A 20902-nucleotide genomic window follows, 5' to 3' on the forward strand; every position below is an offset into this window, starting at 1 on the left:
CATATGGTACTTATAAAGTGTGATAATAGTCAGAAAAAACCAGGATTGTAAAAATGGTACTCTCTCTCTTCTTTGCTAACAAAAGATTTTATTTGTTGTCCGTGCAGGGTCAATATTGCTGTGAGAAAGGGAGTGGATTTTTTAATTATCTTATGCTTCATCAACAAAACTGTTGGGTTACTTCTAAATGTTTATTATTGATATAGGTGCGAGATCAAAAAGTGTTTTGGTTTACAGATCCTATTTTGATCTTGCAGTGCTCACAGTTTTAAGAATGTTTTATATTTATGCTCCATCAATTACTTCTATATCCAACATGATCAGCTAACATAGCAGGACATTTTTCTGGAGCCATTTTTCTAATTACACTCACACTAATTTAAAGGTTTACTTACATCTAATACGCTAAAATTAATCCTTATAGAACTAGATTTTAATCAAATTTCTGATTTACTTATACTGAAAAGGAAGCCAGATTACAGCCAATCTTACCTCAGTTAATCCATGGTTGATGTCCTATGACAGCAATGCACAAAGGTAGCAATCATTAAGAATAAAAAGCAGCATTAGTGTCTGCATTAATTCTTCTTCTCTGAACCAGCACAAATATTTAGCTACAGTGTTTTTTAAAACTGTATTATTAGAGAAGCAAATAAACCCCATAAAACTGTGCATTTAGAATTAATTCACTATATCCGGGGTCTTTACAAAGCAATGCAACAATAAAGTTTTCTTGGCTGGATGGCACTAATATAATAAATGCTAAGTGATGGGAAATGTAATACAAGTGTTACATTAACAATAGTGTTATCAAATTTTTAAATGCTGCCATTCTACATATAATGCTTACCTGCCTACTAAGTCTTTATGCAAAAAAACAAAACAAAACCCCAAAACCACAAGCTTTTTGCTGCTTCTCATTTCTCAAGTTGTAATAGTATGTTATGTTGAATGCAACAAAGTATAATATAACGTTGAAATTTTCAAGATGCAAAAGATGGAACATGAGTTTAGATAAATCATCCATTCCATAATCTGTTACTATTGTATTGTATACAAATATTAAGAGAAAATGTGCAACTTTTTGGATGGACTTTCAGGGGAATTGATACAAGAGGAATATGTTGATGGAACACAAATTCTCTCTCTTTCATGCATGTTTCCCTGACACCCCCTGTTGAACGCAAAGACAGACATTTCCCAAGAGCAGAAAATGGAAAATAAATTTAAACTGACAGCACCAAGAAGTTTAAAAAAATCTCAAGGGACCAGGATGTCTGCATCCCTCACTTATAAAAGTTAATGGCCAAAATGATAACTACAAAGGTGTTTATTTCATGCACATAAATACCCCACACTGTACCTTCCCTAAACACTAGGTTACCTGCAAGTTCTCCAAATGTAATGCATGCAAAAGCGCACATTTGTGGAGCTCTGTGTACACATAGCACATATTGTTTTTTCCCTAATCACTCGACTACAGTAACATCCTTTAAACAAAATCCCAACTGCTTTTAAAACAACTCTTTATATTAGTAGTTTATTATTAGACTGTAATGGTCTTTTTCAACTCATCTCTACCTCATGGTTGAAGGCTGGCATTGACGGAGCTCTTCCAATGACTTGGAACAGAGCCTAAGGACCCGACAATTCCCAAATAGAAGCTGTGATAGGATATGCTATTTGTGTTCATTTCATTCTGTTTCAAGTGAACTACCAGAAGATATTTTTAAGAAGACAGCACTCCCGTCACTGGAAGAGTGAAAAACATCTGTACTAATGAATTCTGGAAGACTACTAAAACTTCCAATTAAAGTCTAACAAAAGAATATTACAATCAGATTTTAGCTAAGAAGAACTGAAATAAACAAGACAACGTACATACAAAAGGTTTTATTCCCAAAGCTAGCTGATTAACCAAAGTAGATCCCAGAACTAGAATATTGACTAGAGCAGAGGTTCCCAACCTTCTCGAGTGTGTGGACCCCTTTTCAACCTCCAAACATTTCGCGGACCACCACATGCTACTTGTTTTATTTGAAATTGTACATTTCCTTGGTGAGGATATTATTTTTCTTTTCCACGTGGACCACACTGCTGGAAACTGCTAGACTAGAAGGAAAGTGCTTCCAGATGAAGGATTGTGTTTTAAAGTTCATCCAGTATGTGACTGAATTGCTCTGCCAGAGCTTGCCAGGTTTGACACTGTCTGGATTAAGGATAAATATCAATACTGAAAAATTACAATAATTCATACAGGATATGCCATGTCAGTTACCATTAGAACGGTTATAATTTGCTAAGTATGATGATATTGTTTATGTGTATGAGTCATATTTGTTTTGTAAATTATGGATATGTTTGATCTATCTGTATTTCAACGTGCGCTGTGCTTCTGGTCAACACCAGACAGGATGGCAGTGCAATAAGCCCATTAAAGGAACTCAATGAACCCAGGGAAAGAATCCTGGGGCACCTTATGAGTCACCAGGATTTGACTGAGTGACCTGGACTCTATCTTGTTTCTATGAATTTCCACAAGCCGCATGGCAAAGGGACATAAAAGGCAACTGCTCCATCCCATGTTGTCTTTATCCCTGCTTCCTGCCTCTGGATCAACACATTTGCAACTGAAGCTGTGAAACAAAAGACTGAGACCCATCCAGATACTGGATGTACATCAGAGGGACTAGACAAGCCTGCAGGCTCCACAATTCTACTGAGAATCTGATATATATGGACTTTACAGTCATTTGTATGTATCTGATTGCTTTGACCATTTAACATTTCTCTTATTGTTTGTTTCTTTCATTTTATAATAAATCTTAGTTTTAGCTATTAAAGGATTGGCTGACTGAATGGTATTTTGGGTAAGATCTAAACTTGTATTGATCTGACAATGTGGCTGACCCTTTGGGGTCAGGAGATCATTTTGATAAAGGGAATAGAGTTTTGAATAACTTCTTTTTTTACTGGACCTAGTGGCTGACTGGGAGCCTGAGACTGAAATGCAATAAGGAGGCTGTGTAGCTTCTTGTTTTTAGCTTCTTGATAAAGCAGTGTGGGGGATCAAAAGCACTGTTTGCGACCAGTTGATGAATTTACTGTAGTGTTAGCCACCAGTTTGGGAGAATCTACTTTCCCTTTTGCAGCCTGCTCTGACCTTGGCATTTTCAGGTGGGCTACCCTGGGCATGGATGGGTCACATCAGGTATGTAGCTCAATGGAATATCATGGCAAATAACTCCGTGCCAAAGAAAAAATGTCCTCTTGAAACAACATTCTAGAATCAGGTCCTCTATGGTTTAGGGAAAGAAAAAGGACAAAGATCATGTTATGGACCACCTGACTGACAAACCCAAAGGAAAACAATCATAACACGATGCCTCTTCTTTCCACTGAAATTCATATTCAAGATCTCAACAATGAATGTACCTGTAGGGTTTTCAACTTTTCATACAGTATTTCAGCCCAGAAACCAATTAAAGCTATAGCAGCAAAATATATAATCCTGTAAACCTAACAAAAGCAAACCATCACAAAAGCATGACTCTTATGCCGAGGGCTAACAAAAGTTTGACCAGAAAACCTCTGTAGAGCCAAAAAGAAAGAACGCATCCACCAATGAAGAGGTTTTAACTAAATTGGACAAAAGGGTGACAAAAAATGCACCCTGCAATGAGCTCTAGAATACAGATACATATATTGGGTGAAGAGACCAGGATCAGAACATACTCATCTGATAAATACAAAGCAGATCCCAAAGAGTTGAGATTATACAGAATGGGGGGTGAGGGGCGGCTATCAACTTTTAAGGAAACCAGTACAGTCTTTACTATATTACCTTCTTTAGAGTTGAAGTTCTTCAGCTACCAATAAGAGAAATAATTTACTAGGGCCTGGTCTACACTGGAGACTTAGGTCAACTTAAAGTCACTTATATCGACCTATTTACACCTGTGTCTACACTGGCACCACTGTTAATTCGAATTAAGGTGCCTGGAAAATCTACTTAATAAGACCGCTTCTGCAAGTGGTGTAGCACCTAAATTGAATTTGTTGAATCGATTTAGTGTCAGTGCAGACACATCACTTAAATCGAATTTATTGACCTCTGGAATGTATCACACAATGCCCCATTTTGACCGCTCTAGACAGTCACGCTGTGCTGCTCAGTGGTCATGCTACCAGGAAAAGTCCCCTCCCCGCAAGCCCTGGGAAGATTTGAATTTTCATTTCCTGTGCTGCCAGCGTGGAGAAGGCATTGTCACTGTTCTCCGCATGGCTACTGCAAAGCCCAAATGCGCTCCAGCATGGAGTTGACCAGAGGTCTTAGATCTCATCGGGCTGTGGGGTAAGGAGTCCGTTCTGGCTCAACTCAGAGCCAGCAAAAGGAATCTGGACATTTATGGGAAGATATCCCAGGGCACACAGGAGAAGGAACACATGAGGGATGCTCAGCAGTGCCATGTGAAGATCAAGGAGCTGTGTCAGTCGTATCAGAAAGCCAGGGAAGCTAACAGCTGTTCTGGCTCCTTGCACAAAACATGCCGCTTCTATGATGAGGTGCATGCAATTCTCGGTGGCGATTCCACCATGGTGCCGCCCCTCAGCATTGATACCTCCGCAAGACCACAGTCCATGGTCAATGATGAGGATCTGTGGACGAGGAGGAGGCTGAGGAGAGCAGGGTGCAGGAGAGTGGCGTGTCCATTCTCTCAGAAAGTCAGGACATATTCCTGACCCCCGAGCAGTCCAGCAGCACACAGGACAGCACAAATGATCCCGGGGAAGGCACATCTGGTGAGTTTTCTTTCTTCTTAGCATTTCTGTCCTTTTACATTAGCTGGGGTGGCATGAAGGGGATTTCAGGTGTTTCGGTGACTGTACTGTGTGGTAATCCAAGGAACAGTTGATTTATGTGATGAGAAATGCTACGTATATCATCAGTTGATATCTCACAGAAACTTTAATGTAAGTAATCTGCTATCCTTCACAAAACTTTTCAGGGGAGGGCTGCCTTGTTCCTCCCTCCATGGTAGGATACTTCGCTGCAATCAAGGGACCTGCATCATGGCAGAACACTACTGGTACCCCGCTGCATCCAGCAAATCTGTGTTTTAAACATAAACTCCCCTGCCCCACACGCTCTCCACAGTTCCTCTCTGTAAGGGTTTAAAAGACCAGCAGAGTTTCCCCACCACCACCACGCTGTCCTCAGATCCTCTCTGTAATGACACAGCAAGCAGACCCTTCTGGGACGTCAGGAATGGAATGAGGCTCTGTTTGCGCCCTGTGCACTGCATGGTGATTATTGTCTACATTGTATCAGGGGATCATTTTCTACATTGTTACAGTTATATCATTTTCTTCACTATGCTAACAGTGGCTACCTTGTTATTTTTCTTTCAATCTGTAGACACCTTGGCATTGGACTGACCCTCAAGAAATGCTGCAGAAAGACTATCTCAGATTAGAAAGGGGGGGGGACCCCAAGAGATGACATGTTTGTCGAGCTCATGAAAGCCTCAGTTGCCACAGAGACAGAGCAAAGAGCATGGAGGCTGACCTTGTCCCAGAACATGGACATGGACAGGGAGAGTCGCCAAGAAATGATGGAGCATGATCGCAGTACCACACAGGAAATGCTGCCAATCATGCAGGACCAGGCAAACATGTTCCAGCGGCTTGTGGAGCTTCAGGAGGAGTGGAGGCAGGATAAAGTCCCGCTACAGCCCCTCCATAATGCTCCTCAACCAAGGGCTTTGCCGCCCTCCCCCTCCTCTGCCCCCAAGAGGTCTTGAAGGAGATTGTCCAGGCTGCAGTACGTGCTCGCCTCCACCCCAGTGGAAGTGAGCAGAAAGCAGTGGCAGCCACACTAACAGCTGGCCAGCAAGCTACCACCCTGCCCCTTGAGACAGTGAATGAACACTTCCCCCTTCCCCCATGACTTGAATGTTAAGAAAAAAAGTTTTGCATCATTTCAACACGTTTCTTTATTAAATTGTATCTTGTTCAGGAGGGATTTGGTGGACACAGATATTGGGGGAGGGGGGATGTCACCAAAGCAAACAACATAGAGGAACAGAAATCAGTCCTGCATCTCATTGCAGAACCTGGTTTTTTAAAAGCTTCCCTAATGCAAAGCGTTCCGCAGTTCGATCCCAGCATAGTGCTGGCATCTAGCTGCTCATAATTGGGGGCCGGTCTTTCTGCCGCCACAGCCCAACCCTGGGGGAACCTCTCACCCTTCACTTCACACACATTATGAAGAACACAGCAAGCAGATATCACAGAAGGGAGGTACTTCTCAATCATCTCCAGCCTAGTGAGGAGACTCCTTCATCTACCCTTTAAACGCCCAAAGGCACATTCTACAACCAGTCTGCAACTGCTTAATCTCTTATTAAAACATTGCTTGTCACTGTCAAGGTGATCGTGTAGGGCTTCATTAGCCAAGGGAGAAAAGGGTAAGCAGGATCCCCCAGGAAATTGGCATTTCCACATCCCCGATGTGAATTTTTTGGTCAGGGAAGAAAGTGCCCACCTGCATCTTAGAGAACAGCCCCGAATTACGAAATACGCGCACGTCATGCACCTTCCCAGACCACCCCACATAGATGTCAGTGAAATGACCCCTGTGATCCACAAGCCCCTGCAGGACCATGGAAAAGTACCCCTTGCAGTTTATGTACTCGGTTGCTAGGTGGGCAGGCGGTAAGATAGGGACGTGCGTCTCATCAATGGCCCCCTTGCAGTTTGGGAACCCCATCGTGGCAAACCCCTCCACTATGTCCTGCACATTTCCCAAAGTCACTAGCCTTCGTAGCAGAAGTCTATTTATGGCACTGCCCACTGTAGATTTACCGACTCCGAATTGATTCCCAACCAAGCGGTAACAGTCAGGGGTTGCCAGCTTCCACAGAGTGATGGCAACTCTCTTCTCCACTGTCATAGTTTGTCTCAAGCGAGTGTTCACAGGGATGGTGCCAGCTCCGAGCACAGTTCAAGGAAAGTTGCCTTTCGCATCCTAAAGTTTTGCAGCCACTGATCATCATCCCACAACCACATAACAATGCAGTCACACCAGTCTGTGCTTGTTTCCCTGCACCAGAACTGGCGCTCCATGGACTGCAGAGAGACTTGTTACAGCCTGCAGCAATCGGGAATTGTCTCCTCGATGGCTTGTAGCAGGGCAGCCTCGGTGGCATCTGTGTTGACTGTACTTAGGATTCTTGCTCTATTTAGAAAATAATCGATGATATGCTGCAATGTATTGTCATGCTCTCAATTATAGTGCAGAGTTGAGCTGGCTCCATGTCTCTGCAGCAATGGCGATCACAGGGAGTAAAAAAACGGCACAAAAATACTTTTCCTGTTTGTTTGGTGGGGGGAAGAAGGGAGGGGGAAGCAGCGTTGTATCATGGGACGAAGACACTCATTCCAACAGCCACTGTGGCTAGTTGCACTATGGGATAGCTACCCACATTGCACTGCTTTGCAATTCGAATTAAGGCTGGTCAGTGTAAACATAGGAGACCTGCACAAATAGCATGTGTATACACGCTGCTGCGATTTCTAAAAATCGGCTGCTGAATGTCGACTTAAAGTAAGTCGACTTCCCTCGGCAGTGTAGACATAGCCTAGGTGTCAGTACTGAAACTTTTCCCACAAAGTACCTTAAAAGATTGACACAAGAATGAAAGAATGGTCAGGGAGGATGACCTGAAATGGATTCAGTCCATCCATCAATGAGCCAGACTTTGGACACTGACCTAAATAAAAAAGCACCTGTTATTTACTTGTATTACCATAGTGCCTAGGAGCCCTAGTCATGAACTGGGGCCCCACTGTATTAGGCACTGTACCATGGAGAACTCCCTAACATTAATGCAGATGCTGGAAATAGCAGTAAGCGCATAAGAGCCACATTAGAAGTGATGACAGAATAATTCCTTGCATTGAAAGAACCATCAATGATTTCTTTGGTAAGAATATCAGTACTAAGGAACAGTTTTAATTTGGACACTGCTCCAAAGGATGAAAGCGGGAACAAAGTGAACAACAGGCCATTAGGATTTTCTAAAAGCATAATATAAAAGACATGTCCCCCTCACTTACTGGCTCAAGATGACAAGAACAGAACTCACTTCCTTGGAATGCATGTCTTCATCTCAAACACAGTTTGTACAAAAAAATGATAAGTGATGGACAAAATGTAATCTTTCATCAGAACATCAACTGACCTTTTTTCAAACTTTCCTAAGAAACTGAACAAACAGTTGTGCCCCAAAGTTCTAACAAGAAAAGTAACAATTATAAAGAACAAAGAGACTTACGGTTTTAGGTTCAACTGTCAGGTAATAAAAAACCTACACACTGTGAGAGAAGGTTTTAATAAGTTTAATAAGGTTTAATAAGTCTTCACTTCAGCTCAATCAATCCGGATAGATTGATCTGACGGCAGTGAATTTGCCACCATCAGTGTGTACATACCCAGAGTCTGTATTTGCTTTCCCCCCCCCCCTCTGCAGCTGCTTGATTGTGTACTTCTGGTTCCAAATGAGGTATGTGGTTGACTGGTCAGTTCGTAATTGTGGTGTTCATAACTCTGAGGTTTTCTGTATCTGGTATTTTGCCTCTGTGAAGGTACTTATACACCATAATCAAGTTACCTCTCACTTCTCTCTGGTTGTATAAATATGTTGAGCCCATTAAGTCTTAACTGCAAGGCATTTTTTCCCAGCCCTCAAATAATTGTTATGGTTTCTTTTCTGCACCCTCTCCAACTTGCTGTATTATTTTAAAAAATGCAAACACCTGAAGTAGATATCTGCCTCATCAATGCTACATACAGAGATAAAAGTCATCGCCCTATTCCTACTCACTACCCTCCTGTTTATACATTCAAGGACTGCCTTAGCCCTTTTTGCCACAGTGTTGAACTGGGAGCTCATATTCAGTTGCTTGCCCACTATGCCACCTTAATCATTTTTAAGAATCACTGCTTTCCAGGACACAGTTCCCTATTCTGTAGATATGGCCTGCATTCTTTGTTCCAAGATGACCTTGCCTTTGACTGTATTAAAGCACATTTTGTTTGCCAAATTTACCAAGTGATCCTGATCACTCTGATGTGACTGCCTTGCCTTCATTATTATTTACTACTCCACCAATCTCTGTGGTATCCACAAATTGTAAATTAGCAATGATTCTATATTTACTTACAGATTACTGATGAAGATATTGAATAGTGTCAGGCCTTGTGCAAATCTCTGCAGACCTCCATTCGAAATAACCCCATTCTATGTTGGTTCTTCATTAAAACTACCTTTTGAAATGTGTTTGAGTAATTGCTTGATTAGCAGATTTTGAAAGCCCTTGTGGCAGATGAGACACCAGACCAGTAATGGATCTATACTAAAATTTCATTAACATAAAATTAAGGTTGTTCATTTTCATTCCTTAACAGCACAATCACCATTCTGCCACCATAGACCTGCAAAGGCATTTTTATGAAGAACAAGAGGTACCCAGAGACTAAAGGGAAGTTACAGTCATATTTTAAAAGAAAACACAAAGAAATGGGAAACTCACCATTCCATATGCCTGCTGCTGGATCCAGTTGATGTAATCATTTCTGATGTCTATCAAGTCTTGTATTTCGTGAATGTAAAACTTGTCATACTGTATAATTTGTCCTCCTCTCTCATTTACCTGAAGAAAGGTGTGATTGTTTAATTTTTATTTTATTTTTCATCATTACTTGCTACAAAAAGTTTGCTCAGTCTCTAATGTTTAACATAAAAAGGCTTTTAAAAAAACCAACAATTTAAGCTGACCAAACAAAAACTAAGAAAGAGGTTTTCCTTCTCAACAGAGTAAACATTAAAGGTGTCCAATACCTACAAGAACAGACGAAAGGACACACTGGAGGCTGAAATGCAGATTATTCAAAAATCCCATGTAAATGGCAAGAATAAAAGGAACAGGGATAGCTGCAGCATATAGTCACATACTGTACAGTGTTATTTTAAAATTACTGTAGACTTGAGTGAATTAAGCCTTGTGAGATCCACTAGAAACCATATTCTGGGTGGCCATCTCATTTTTGCTCATTTAAAAGTCCCAGGATCGAGGACTTTAAAATTTAAAATCTTCATTTTCAGTTACAAAAGAATATGCAAGAATATCACTTGTGACCAAACAGGTAGTTACCACTAAAGAATTCTAAACCTATGGAAAAGCAGTGGAGGGAGTGGGGTGCAGAAAACTCTCCCTTCAAGTATGATTTTTGTATTGTTATAAGGTCCTGAATACAGTACAATTTTAACCTACTTAGTAACCAATTAATGAAACAGTTGCTTTGAATAGCATTTATCAACACACAAACTTAACCATAGACATAGGCAGTTAACTATGAGTCTCCCTTGTTAGTTGTACATGTTGGCACATGGTTTTCTTCCTAAAAGCAGACAAATTATTACTTTTAAAGGCAGAATTCCCCAATCTTGTCTTTGTAACCAGAATACCTGATATTTCTTCCTTCCAGGTTTGGGTATAACAGGACAAACCAAAATATACTGCCCTACCTATTCCTGTGTAATGTATCTCCTATTGAGCCAATATGAGATAGCTGCCCAGATTTTTCCAGAACTTCCTGATACAAACACAAGTAAGAACCATGGTAGGTGTGGATGCCAACCTTGGCTGCTGGGTGGCTAGCTTATGGGGGAGGAGGGAAATTGCTGTGTAGATACAATATAACTAAGTTTATTGTAACCAAGCTAAATTAAAGTATCAAATGGAGAGGATGATAATATCTGGTTACAAAAACATTATTTTACTTACAGTATAACTAGGAACACACACACACACACACCCCACAAAGACATGAATGTAGAAGATTAAAATATTGCAAGAATTCATATAATTGCTTTCAAAAGACCAAATTCTATTGCCATTCCTTCCATTTTCTGTGCGCTGAAGTAAAACCACTATAATACAGCAATGCAACAGAAGGACAGGCAGACAACTGCAGACAATACATATCAGAAGAGATCTAAAGCGACCACTAAAGGCATGTGTGTGTAATATTCCTATTATAGAAATAAAAACAGGGATAGCACAGTTGTAAAGATTTCAGATATGCTGTCCTGAACATTAGTCTGCCATTCCAATTAATGCCCTGCAGAGTCTTGCTCTGTGACGTGCAATTTCCTATGAAGCAGCAAAGGGCAGTACAGCAGCATAAACTACCATTTTTTAAAACTGCACTTATATCACAAAGAACAGTAATGTAACAGCAAAAAGCATGAACTGAGGGTGTAAAATATTTCCAGAACTGGATTGATTCTGGGGGTTTCAGAGTATAATAGGAGATATGGTTCTCATAAGGGACATAACACTGTGTTGATTAAAGGTAACTGATCATCTAAGAATCAAGGAAAAACTGTAGATCTGGTCAGATCCAAAGGCTTATGAAGACAGGGAAAAAAAAAAAAAAAAAAAAAAAAAGGTGTATTGGCCTTAAAGTTTTAATAGATTGTGAGAACAAATACACACTTTGGCTACAGGGGGCTGTGCAGACTTCCTTTTGAAGCTATAGAACATTTTAGGTGATGTTATAAAAGAAGGCATGGCAGCAATGGACAGTGAGCACTGTCTACTGACCATCCACTCAAAGAAATCCCAGTTAGAGCAGTTGCTTCCATGTTTCTTCTTTGAATATTGTTATCATTGGGAGTTTGACAAGCATTAACCATTCTCTAAAAAAGTGAGTTTGACAAGAGTAACTAAACAATGACTGTACAACTGCTTTCCCAAATCGATTTAAGTGTGGGGTAAAAGACGGGGGAGAAGGGTAGAATCAAATTATATGAGGGGGTGCCTAGTACAATAGGTCTGCCTTCCAAGAATTTAATAGGATAGAATCTAGTGCCAATGATAAAGGTCCAATCAATTCTGCCAGGGACTAATCAATTTGCAGTCTGCACTGACTATTCCAGCATGTCAAACCAATCTACAACTCCCATGAATAATGGAAGCTCAAAACCCAAAAAATCTGATATTCTGAAGAAAAGGTCTTGGAATGGTTTAAAATCTTCTGGTGAAGACACAGATGTTTTTTTCTTAACATCTTCCATATATTTCATCTTTCTTATAGACATTCTCTTCCTTTTGTGTATATTATGCATCAACCATTGGTGGAACAAGGACAGATGCCTCAGCAGGTTTCAAGGTTAACGTTTCAGGTGAATGTGATGATACAAGAACACTAGAAAGTCATCTCCACTCCTGTACTCCCTTACTCCACAACAAATACCACCTTGCTTTTACATAATACTTTTCATCAGCAGATCTCAAAGTACTTTACAATTTTACAGATGGGAAAACTGAGGTACAGAGAGGTGATATGATTTACCGAAGGTCACCCAGCAGGCTGGTGGCAGAGGCAAGAATAGAACCCAGGTTTCCCCAAGTCCCATCCTCTATCCACTAGGCAACACCACCTCCCTTCTCTGAAGGTAGGTCTATTATGAGAAACAGGAAACCAAGCATCCCCAAAGTGAGCCTCCATCTCACATGGCAACAAAGCAGACTCCAGAAACCCTGAGATCTGACCTGGATGGGGGAATGTTTGAGGATGGGCTTCTACTCAGCTGAACAGATGATGAAGCCTGTAATGGGAAGGAGTGAATGTAGTCCTCCATGTATCTCTGTAGAACACAGACTAACCAGGAAAGGTAGCCTCATTGGAGAAGATTAGCTTTTTCTTGGTACCAGGAAAGAGGGCTTGGCTTAACCTTCTCAACTGGGAATAAAGACTTTTCCCTCTGAACTAGGAGCCCCAAGAACAGGAAGCTTTACTATAGCATTACAGTTCCATCAACTGGTGTCAATTCATGCTGGAATTGCTGCTCTCAGGAAAAACACGGGACTTTGCCATCTCCTCTTCTCAGTCTCTTGATACCTAGAAAAGATGCTTTGGTGCTAAGACCAATGCTATCTTTGGCTTCTCAGACCCGCTGATAACTGGACTTCGATATGCCCCAGTATCAGAACTTAGAAGATCTAGACACAGCTCCAACTCTCCATTTATACTGGAAGTTTTAAGAGCCTCTACTATCATGGACATCAATGAAAATTCACAGCTCCTGCAGGCCTGGATAGTGAACGTCATACAGATGGAATTTCTGCTAAGTAAATATTTTTTCAGCAGGCAACAACGGTTTTACACAAGGGGGATCTGCAATGGACATCTTGTCCCCCAAAAAAGGGTGGCCCTTAAATGAAGTCTTATTCCAAAGTTCTGTCAATACAGCAGAAAATTAACTCAACTTGGTGAGTAAACAAGACAATTTCTAAGGAAGAAACATTTATCTGCCTAAGTATTTATGTAAAACATTAATCTCTGTGTTCAATTAAATATTAAGCAAAAAATAGTCTTAAAAAGGACGATAAAAAGCAGAAAGAGACAGATGAGTTGAAAGTCAAGAGACCTGAGGGAGTTCATACTTGTTTCTTTGGCAGCTAGAAGGAATCAAGGATGGGCAAGTGTCATGTCTCCATATATAACCTTACCTAGAATGGTTCACAGCTAGAGACAAAGTCTGCACTGACCCAAGAGTCAAAAATTTTCTGGAAAGTTTCCAGGCTTCATGCAGCGCACAGGCACACCTCAAAAGTAGGTCTCTCCACTAATAATATTTGAAATTAAAGATTCATGGGGGCTCTCTATATCAAATCTCATGCACTGAAGTCCCAGAATATTTCATGATTTTATCTTTTTTAATCATTATTAAATATACATAGTGCTCAAAGGCCCAAACAGCATCAAGGCCCCAATATGCTAAGTGTTGTACACACACATCTAAATAGATATGGTCCCTGGCCCCAAAGAGCATATAAAGACAAAATGCAATGAGAGAGTAATGAATTACAGAAAGGAAGAGGGAAGGAAAGATATGGTAGCTAATAAGACAATGCAATTACATAGGCTTACAATGTGCACAACATAAGGATTCCAAATTATTTAAATTATTTTTGTCAACATTCAGAACTTCATTGTCACTAACTATTAAGTTTCAATGCTAATACTCCATTTAAATAAACTGGACAAAGGAGGCAGCAATCACAATTCTCTCAGCAATATTGTCTCAATTTGCTAGCTGCAGTCTTAAGATAACTGCACATCAATTTCCAGTCTCAATTTTATTCTGATAAATGAATGTTTAGAGTCTTATAATGAATTAGATTTGAGATAATACAGTAAAATACAATTTGCATTTCCATGAAAATAGATAATTGTCCTGGCCAATGAGAGATGGACACATTCACATGCTTACCAAACTGAAATTTAGAATTCCAATGGTTCAGACATCCAGAAGGTATTGCAAAGAAGAAAACTATATAGTGTCAATCTGTAGAAGAATTCTAAATCAGAGCACTTTCACTCCTTTATTGATTACACAATGAAAGGGACTTAACACTGCACAACAGTTTACAAAATAAGCCATTTGGAAATAACAATGAGTTAAAATTAGCTCAGGACATACCCTATGTAAAATTTCCAGAACTTTGAGAGCAGTGTGTAGAAAACTGGTAAAGATTCTTCTTTCAGAATTGGGGATGCCAATCTTGTATAATTTCAGGAGGTGGACCACAACATCCTTGTACAGCTCCACTATCTTGAGGAACAATGGAGGTTCAAGTACAGACCACCAGTTTTCTGTCAATAAAGGACGAACATATAAATGTAATACTTACAATCACAACTTTCAGTGTTTTACTGTCCTTCTTCCTAAAAATTATACCTGCCAGAGACTGAAAGCTATAAAGGGATTAAGGTAGAGAAACAGGAACATAATTTTCAACTCTACTGAAATGAACTGGTGTAGGAAAACGATTTAAAATGGGAAATGGTTATCTACCATCCCCTAACTGTTCTTCGAGATATACTGCACATGTCCATTCCACTGTAGACTCACACCTCATGCACTAATGTTGCAAATTTTTTTCCCTTCAGCATTACCTGTCGTGGAGGCTTAAACACTCTCTGTTGCCACACGCCACTGCATGTTGCTATAAGAAGGCGGAACTGCTCCGACTCCCCTCAGCTCCTTTGTACCAGTCTGATTCTGGTAAAGAGGATAAGGTGGGTGGGTCATGGGCACACACAACACATCTCAAAGAACATCAGTTACAGAAAGGTAAGTAACTTTCTTCTTCAAGTGATTGCCTGTCAATTCCATGTAGGTGACTCATAAGCAAACAGCCATGGAGGTGGGTTCAGAGTCTAACTGAACAGTGACTGCAGGACCATCCGTCTGAAACTAGCAGGGTCTCTGGAATGATGGGCAATGGTGTAATGAGAAGTGAAGGTGTGGATTAACGACCAAGTAGCTGCTTTACAAATATCAAAAATTGGTACTTGAGCCAGGAAAGCTGCAGAAGCTGCTTGTGCTCTAACAGAATGTGCCAATACTATAAATGTTGGGATTATGTAGTCAATTGGTAGCATAAACAGATGCAGGAAGAGTTCCAGGAGGAGATTCTCTGAGAGGAAACTGGATTACTTTGAATTCTATCAGCAACTGTACAAAGAGCTTGTAGAAGTCCAGAATGATATAGTACAGGCCACAGAGAAAACTAACACCCTTCTCACAGCCAATGAATGAAGCCTAGAGACTACTTTTGTAAGGAACTTTTGGTGTGGCCAGAGATAAACATTATCCTTATAAAACACTGTATAAAGGAGTTCTGATATGAAAGCTCTCAACTCTTCTGGCTGAGGGGATTACTACTAGAAATGCCACCTTCATACAAAGATAAAGGAGGGAGCAATTCATGAGGGGTTCAATGGCAGATTAGAGTTGCCAGCATTAAACTGAGATTCCAAGGAGAGACAGGGTCCCACATTTGATGATATAATCTGGCCGGGCCCTTCAGGAATCGAGTAACATTGTGGGTTGGAGAAAAGGACCTATTGTCCATACATACTGTATATGGAAAGCTGAGATAGCAGCAAAATACACTTTTACAGAAATAGTGGTCAGATTCTGTTTTAGATCTAGAAGATAGTCCAGCACAATGTTCAGGGAGGTTTGCCAAGGAGACACACAGTTCTCATGAGCCCAAATGGAGGAGCACTTCCACACAGATAGGTAAGTTATCCTAGTTGACTAGTTTTCTACTATTCAGAAGTACGTTCTGGACATCCTGTGAACAGGACCTTTCAAAAAGCTTTAGCCATAAAGCATCCATGCTGTGAGATGGAGAGCTTGGAGCAGAGAATACAGCCATGGTCTTAGTAAATTATGTCTGGATCCAACGGGAGGGATAGAGAAGGCTCTATCAACAGAGTCAGCAAGGTTGAGAAGCAGTACTGATGGGGCCATACCAGTGCTGTAAGGATGAGATAAGCATGGTCTTTTTTTAATTTTGGATACGACTCTGGGCAGCAAAGAAATTGGAAGGAAGGCACACTGAAGCAAATTCTCCCAGGACAGGAGAAAGATATCTGTTGTTAGGTAGCCTGGGCTGAGACCCCTTCTCCCCAAAAACAGAACTGATGGCATTTTCTGTTGGCCCTTATCATAAAAGAGTCCAGTTGGGGAAACCCCGAGTTGGAAAATGGATCTGACTAAGTCTGGCGTAACGACAACTTATATTGATTGGTGAAGGATCTGCTCACTGATCTGCCAGTGTGTTCTGTTTCCCTGGAAGGTAAGCAGCTTCAAGGTGAATCATGTGGGTTATCCAGAAGTCCTGCACTTAGGACGAAAGAATCTCATGCACTGCTACAGACTGGGGACCGACTGGCTAGGCAGCAATTCTTCAGAAAAGGACGTGGGAGTTACAGTCGACAAGAAGCTGGATATGAGTCAACAGTGTACCCTTGTTGCCAAGAAAGATAACAGCATATTGGGCTGCATTAGTAGGAACACTGCCAGCAGATCGAGGGAAATGAATATTCCCTTCTATTCGACACTGGTGAGGCCATATTTGGAGCATTGTGTCCTGTTTTGGGCTCCTCACTACAGGAAGGATGTGGACAAATTGGAAAGAGTCCAGCAGAGGGTAACAAAAATGATTAGAGGGCTGCAGCACTTGACTTATGAGGAGAGGTTGAGGGAACTGGGCTTGTTTAATCTGCAGAAGAGAAGAATGAGGGGGGATTTGATAGCAGCCTTCAACTAGGGGGATGCCAGGGAGGATGGAACTAGGCTGTTTTCCGTGGTGGCAGATGACAGAACAAGGAGCAATGGTCCCAAGTTGCAGTGGGGAAGTCTAGGTTGGATATTAGGAAAAACTTTTACTAGGAGGGTGGTGAAGTACTCGAATAGATTACCTAGGGAGGTGGTGGAATCTCCATTCTTATAGGTTTTTAAAGCCCGGCTTGATAAAGCCCTGGCTAAGATGATTTAATTGGGGTTGGACCGGATGACCTCTTGAAGTCCCTTCCATCCCTAATCTTACAGAATCATATAAGTCCCAGAGGTGAACTTCCTCCTGGCAGAATTGGTTGCTGAGCTGTCTGTCATAATCAACAGATTTCCCCCTCCTCCCCACTATGTGGGGAAGGAAGTTTGAGCTGGCTAGATGTACTGCTTATAACTCCCTGATACTAAGAAAGCTTCTACATCCTGAGACTACCAAAGACGCTGTGTCTTCAGGAACCCTATGTAAGCCCCCCAACCTAGAGATGGTGTGTCCATGACTAGAGTGAGAGTGGGTAGTGTGGGAAGGAAGGTAACTCCCACACAAACTTTTAGAGGGTCTACCCACCAATCCAGAGATAACAGAACTAGCTCTGGCCGTCAAACCACCTTGTCCAAATGGTGATGATTCAGGGCATATTCTGATGCTAGCCCATGTTTGCAGCTTCCTGAGTCGCAGTCTGGTGCACTGCACTACATAGATACATGCTGCCATATGACCTACCAGCCTGAAACCCTTGCATCCTATTGTGAGCGGGTAAGCTTTCATTTGAAGTACTAGGTCTCAAATGGTTTTGAACCTGATTTGTTGTAGAAAACCTCTGGCCTCTGTGGAGTCTAGGACTACTCCAAGTAGTTCTATTGTCTGTACAGGCTTCAATATTGATTTTTCTCAAATCACTAGAAGTCCCAGAGGTTTGAATGGGGATAGGGTGGTGAATATGCTGGACAGGACCTCAGTACAGAATGACCATTGATCAACCAGTTTTCCAGGTATGGAAACACATGGACGCCCAGTTTTCAAAGATGGGATGCCACCACTATCATACGCTTCATAAACTTCCAAGCTGCTGCTGCAAGGCTGAACGGAAGAACTATGAACTGACAGATTCATGGTGAATGGCTGGCATTGAGAAACTGGGACGTATTGAAATATGGAAGTAAGCATCCTTCAAGTTGAAGGCAGCATATCACTCTACTTGTTCTAGGAAAGGGATCATCGATGGTAGGATAACCATGAAGAATTTTATTTTCTTCAGGAATTTGTTCAACTCTCTTACATCGAACGTGGGCCTGAGACTCCCTTTTGTCTTGGGAATCAGAAAGTAATGGAAATAGAAGCTTTCTCCCCTGAGGGGCAATGGCACTTCCTTAATGGCCCCTGCCTGAAGAAGAGATCAGACCTCCCGTTTAAGGGCAGTCTATGAGAATGGTTCATGAAAAAGGACAGGGAGGATGTGTGGGGGAAAGGGGTAGAAACAAACTGGACAGCATGCCTCCAATTCCACCATGCTTAAAACTCACTCATCTGATGTTATGTGAGCCCAGGCACTTAGGAAGCAGGACAAGTGAATGGTAAACAAACAAACAAAAAAGGGGGGGGGGAGAGGGGACACAGATGGAAGTAAGGAGATTGGTACACTGTCCTCAACAATCCTGTCAAATTGCTTGCTTGGAAGAGGCATCTGGACTGGACAAGCTCATTGATGCTAAAGAGGAGGGCAGTGGAAGGTGCCTCCTATAATCCCTTCCCTCTAGGTGGATTGTGGGAATGGAAAACAAAGCTATGCCGTCTAAAGGGTTGCTGTTAACGAAAATGCGTTCTTTTCATCACTGGAGTGTAGATTCCAAAGGATTTGAGGGTTGCCCTGGAATTTTAAGGCTATGAAATCTGTCATCAATTTTCTCAGAGAACAAAGTAGGATCTTCAATGGGGAGGACCTGTATGATCTGATGGATTTCTATAGGCAGTCCAGACGACTGTAGACATGAAAACCTTCTCACAGTAATCACTGATGCCTAGCACAAGCTATTGAATTTGCACTATCCAGACTGTCTTGGAGGGCTTTCTTGGCAACAAGCTTACCCTTTCTCCACCATTACCAAGAACTTTTGCCTGCAATCCTCTGGTAACTTGTCCCTAAATGCCACTGTTCTCTCAGAGTATAGGGAGAACAACTCAGGAGCACCTGCTGATTTGTGATCCTCAGCTGCAGGCCCCTGATGAATAAAGTCTGTGACCCAACACATCCAATCTTTTTGAGTCCTTGCTCTTAGGCATGGAGGCTTGTTGTCCCTGCCTTTCCCAGTCATTAGCAGCTGCCACCACCAAAGATCCCAGGGATGGATGAGTATAAAAATGTTCATGCCTGTTAGAGGGGACCAAGTATCTCTTCTCAGCTCATTTTGCTGTGGGAGCTAGGGAGAGGGATGTCTGCCAAAGAGTCTTGACCAGCTCCATAATCACCTCATTGACTGGCAGAGCAACCCTAGCCAAGGTAGCAGATACTAGGCTATCCACCAACTTCTGAGAACTCTCACATACCTCTTCTGCCTGGATGTCAAGCACCAAGGCCACTCTTTTTAAGAGGCCTTAACAGGCCCTGTGGTCTTCTGGAGGAGGTGAATCTCCCAGTATCATTGAAAGCTTCATCTGGTGACAAAGAAAAGCATGCAAGCAATATATGAGGTGGTAGCAACTCCTGTGGTCATGAAGGTGCTTAACAGGGTCCTGGTTGGCCAGAACCGGTCATGGTACTGGACTTCGGAGAGTGATGGTCTCAGCACTTTGTACCCGTCTCCGCGTCAGGTATAAGGGAATGACGTTCCCGGTACCAGCATGTGCAATGCACTCCCCATGACTGCGAAAAGGTTGAGGGGAGCTTCTGGTTGGAGCAGGGATGCCCCATAGAGCTCAGAGAGGCTAGTGGTATGGACCTGGGACTTCCTTTGCCCGGGCCAACCTTGAAGGGGGATAAGTGCTGCGTCTCAGCCAGGACACAGAAAACCTCACTTCCAAGTCCAAGTCCGAAAAGTCAGAAGCTTCCGAAAATGGAGGCACCGATGCAGACAGTACTGGAGATAGATATCCTGAACCTGGGGATGGCAGTATTGGGGAAATCATGGGAGATTTCCCTCTCGATAAGACTGGCTTGAGAGGAGGTTTAGGTAGTGGCACCAGAGTTTCTCAGTGTGGTGAGGAGTGAAACACTGGTGCTGATATTGGTTGAATGGTTTCAAGTGTTGGTGAAACCCATACTGAGAGGCTGACCAAGTCCCTTGTAGCCACATATCCCTCTGCAGAAGATGAGTGTGGCATTGACTGTTGGTTCCTCAATTGTTTCTCAGGGGACAACCTTGACAGGCCTGGCACAAACCTCCGGAGGCAATGAATCCCTTTTAGGCAGTGAGGCTTTTGAAGTGGCTCTCTCTGCCATACGCTTAGCAGAGTCCTTGCCTCTGTCTTGCCTTCATGGGCGAGATGCTGAACCTGAGAAAAGTCTGGATCTCTTCTTCAACACTGCTGATCGTGATTGAGAAACTGAAGGTTTGAGAAACTGGAGTGTAGATTCCAGAGGATTTGAGTGTTGCCCTGGAATTTTAAGGCTATGAAATCTGTCATCAATTTTCTCAGAGAACAAAAATACTCTCCCCGTGTGGTGACTCTGAAGGGGATCTCA

General features: G+C 42.0%; 1 protein-coding gene across 7 annotated transcripts in view; it reads right to left on the minus strand.

Annotated features, from left to right (window-relative positions):
* The window catches only part of HERC4 (HECT and RLD domain containing E3 ubiquitin protein ligase 4), a 96474-nt gene that overhangs the window by 32953 nt on the left and 42619 nt on the right, over positions 1–20902 (minus strand). For all 7 annotated transcript variants that reach the window (XR_010920659.1, XR_010920658.1, XM_067552612.1 and 4 more), the window contains exons 15-16: positions 14559–14731; positions 9598–9717 (exon numbers count right to left, since the gene is read on the minus strand). Coding sequence is in view for 5 of the 7 variants with exons in the window: in XM_067552612.1 (XP_067408713.1) it covers positions 9598–9717; positions 14559–14731 (293 nt within the window). In the remaining 2 variants the exon portion in view is untranslated. The remainder of the gene's footprint in view (positions 1–9597; positions 9718–14558; positions 14732–20902) is intronic.

The sequence above is a fragment of the Emydura macquarii genome, unplaced genomic scaffold, assembly GCF_026122565.2.
Source record: "Emydura macquarii macquarii isolate MOO-44397 ecotype Brisbane River unplaced genomic scaffold, CSIRO-AGI_Emac_v2 contig_1390, whole genome shotgun sequence".
Lineage (NCBI taxonomy): Eukaryota > Metazoa > Chordata > Testudines > Chelidae > Emydura > Emydura macquarii.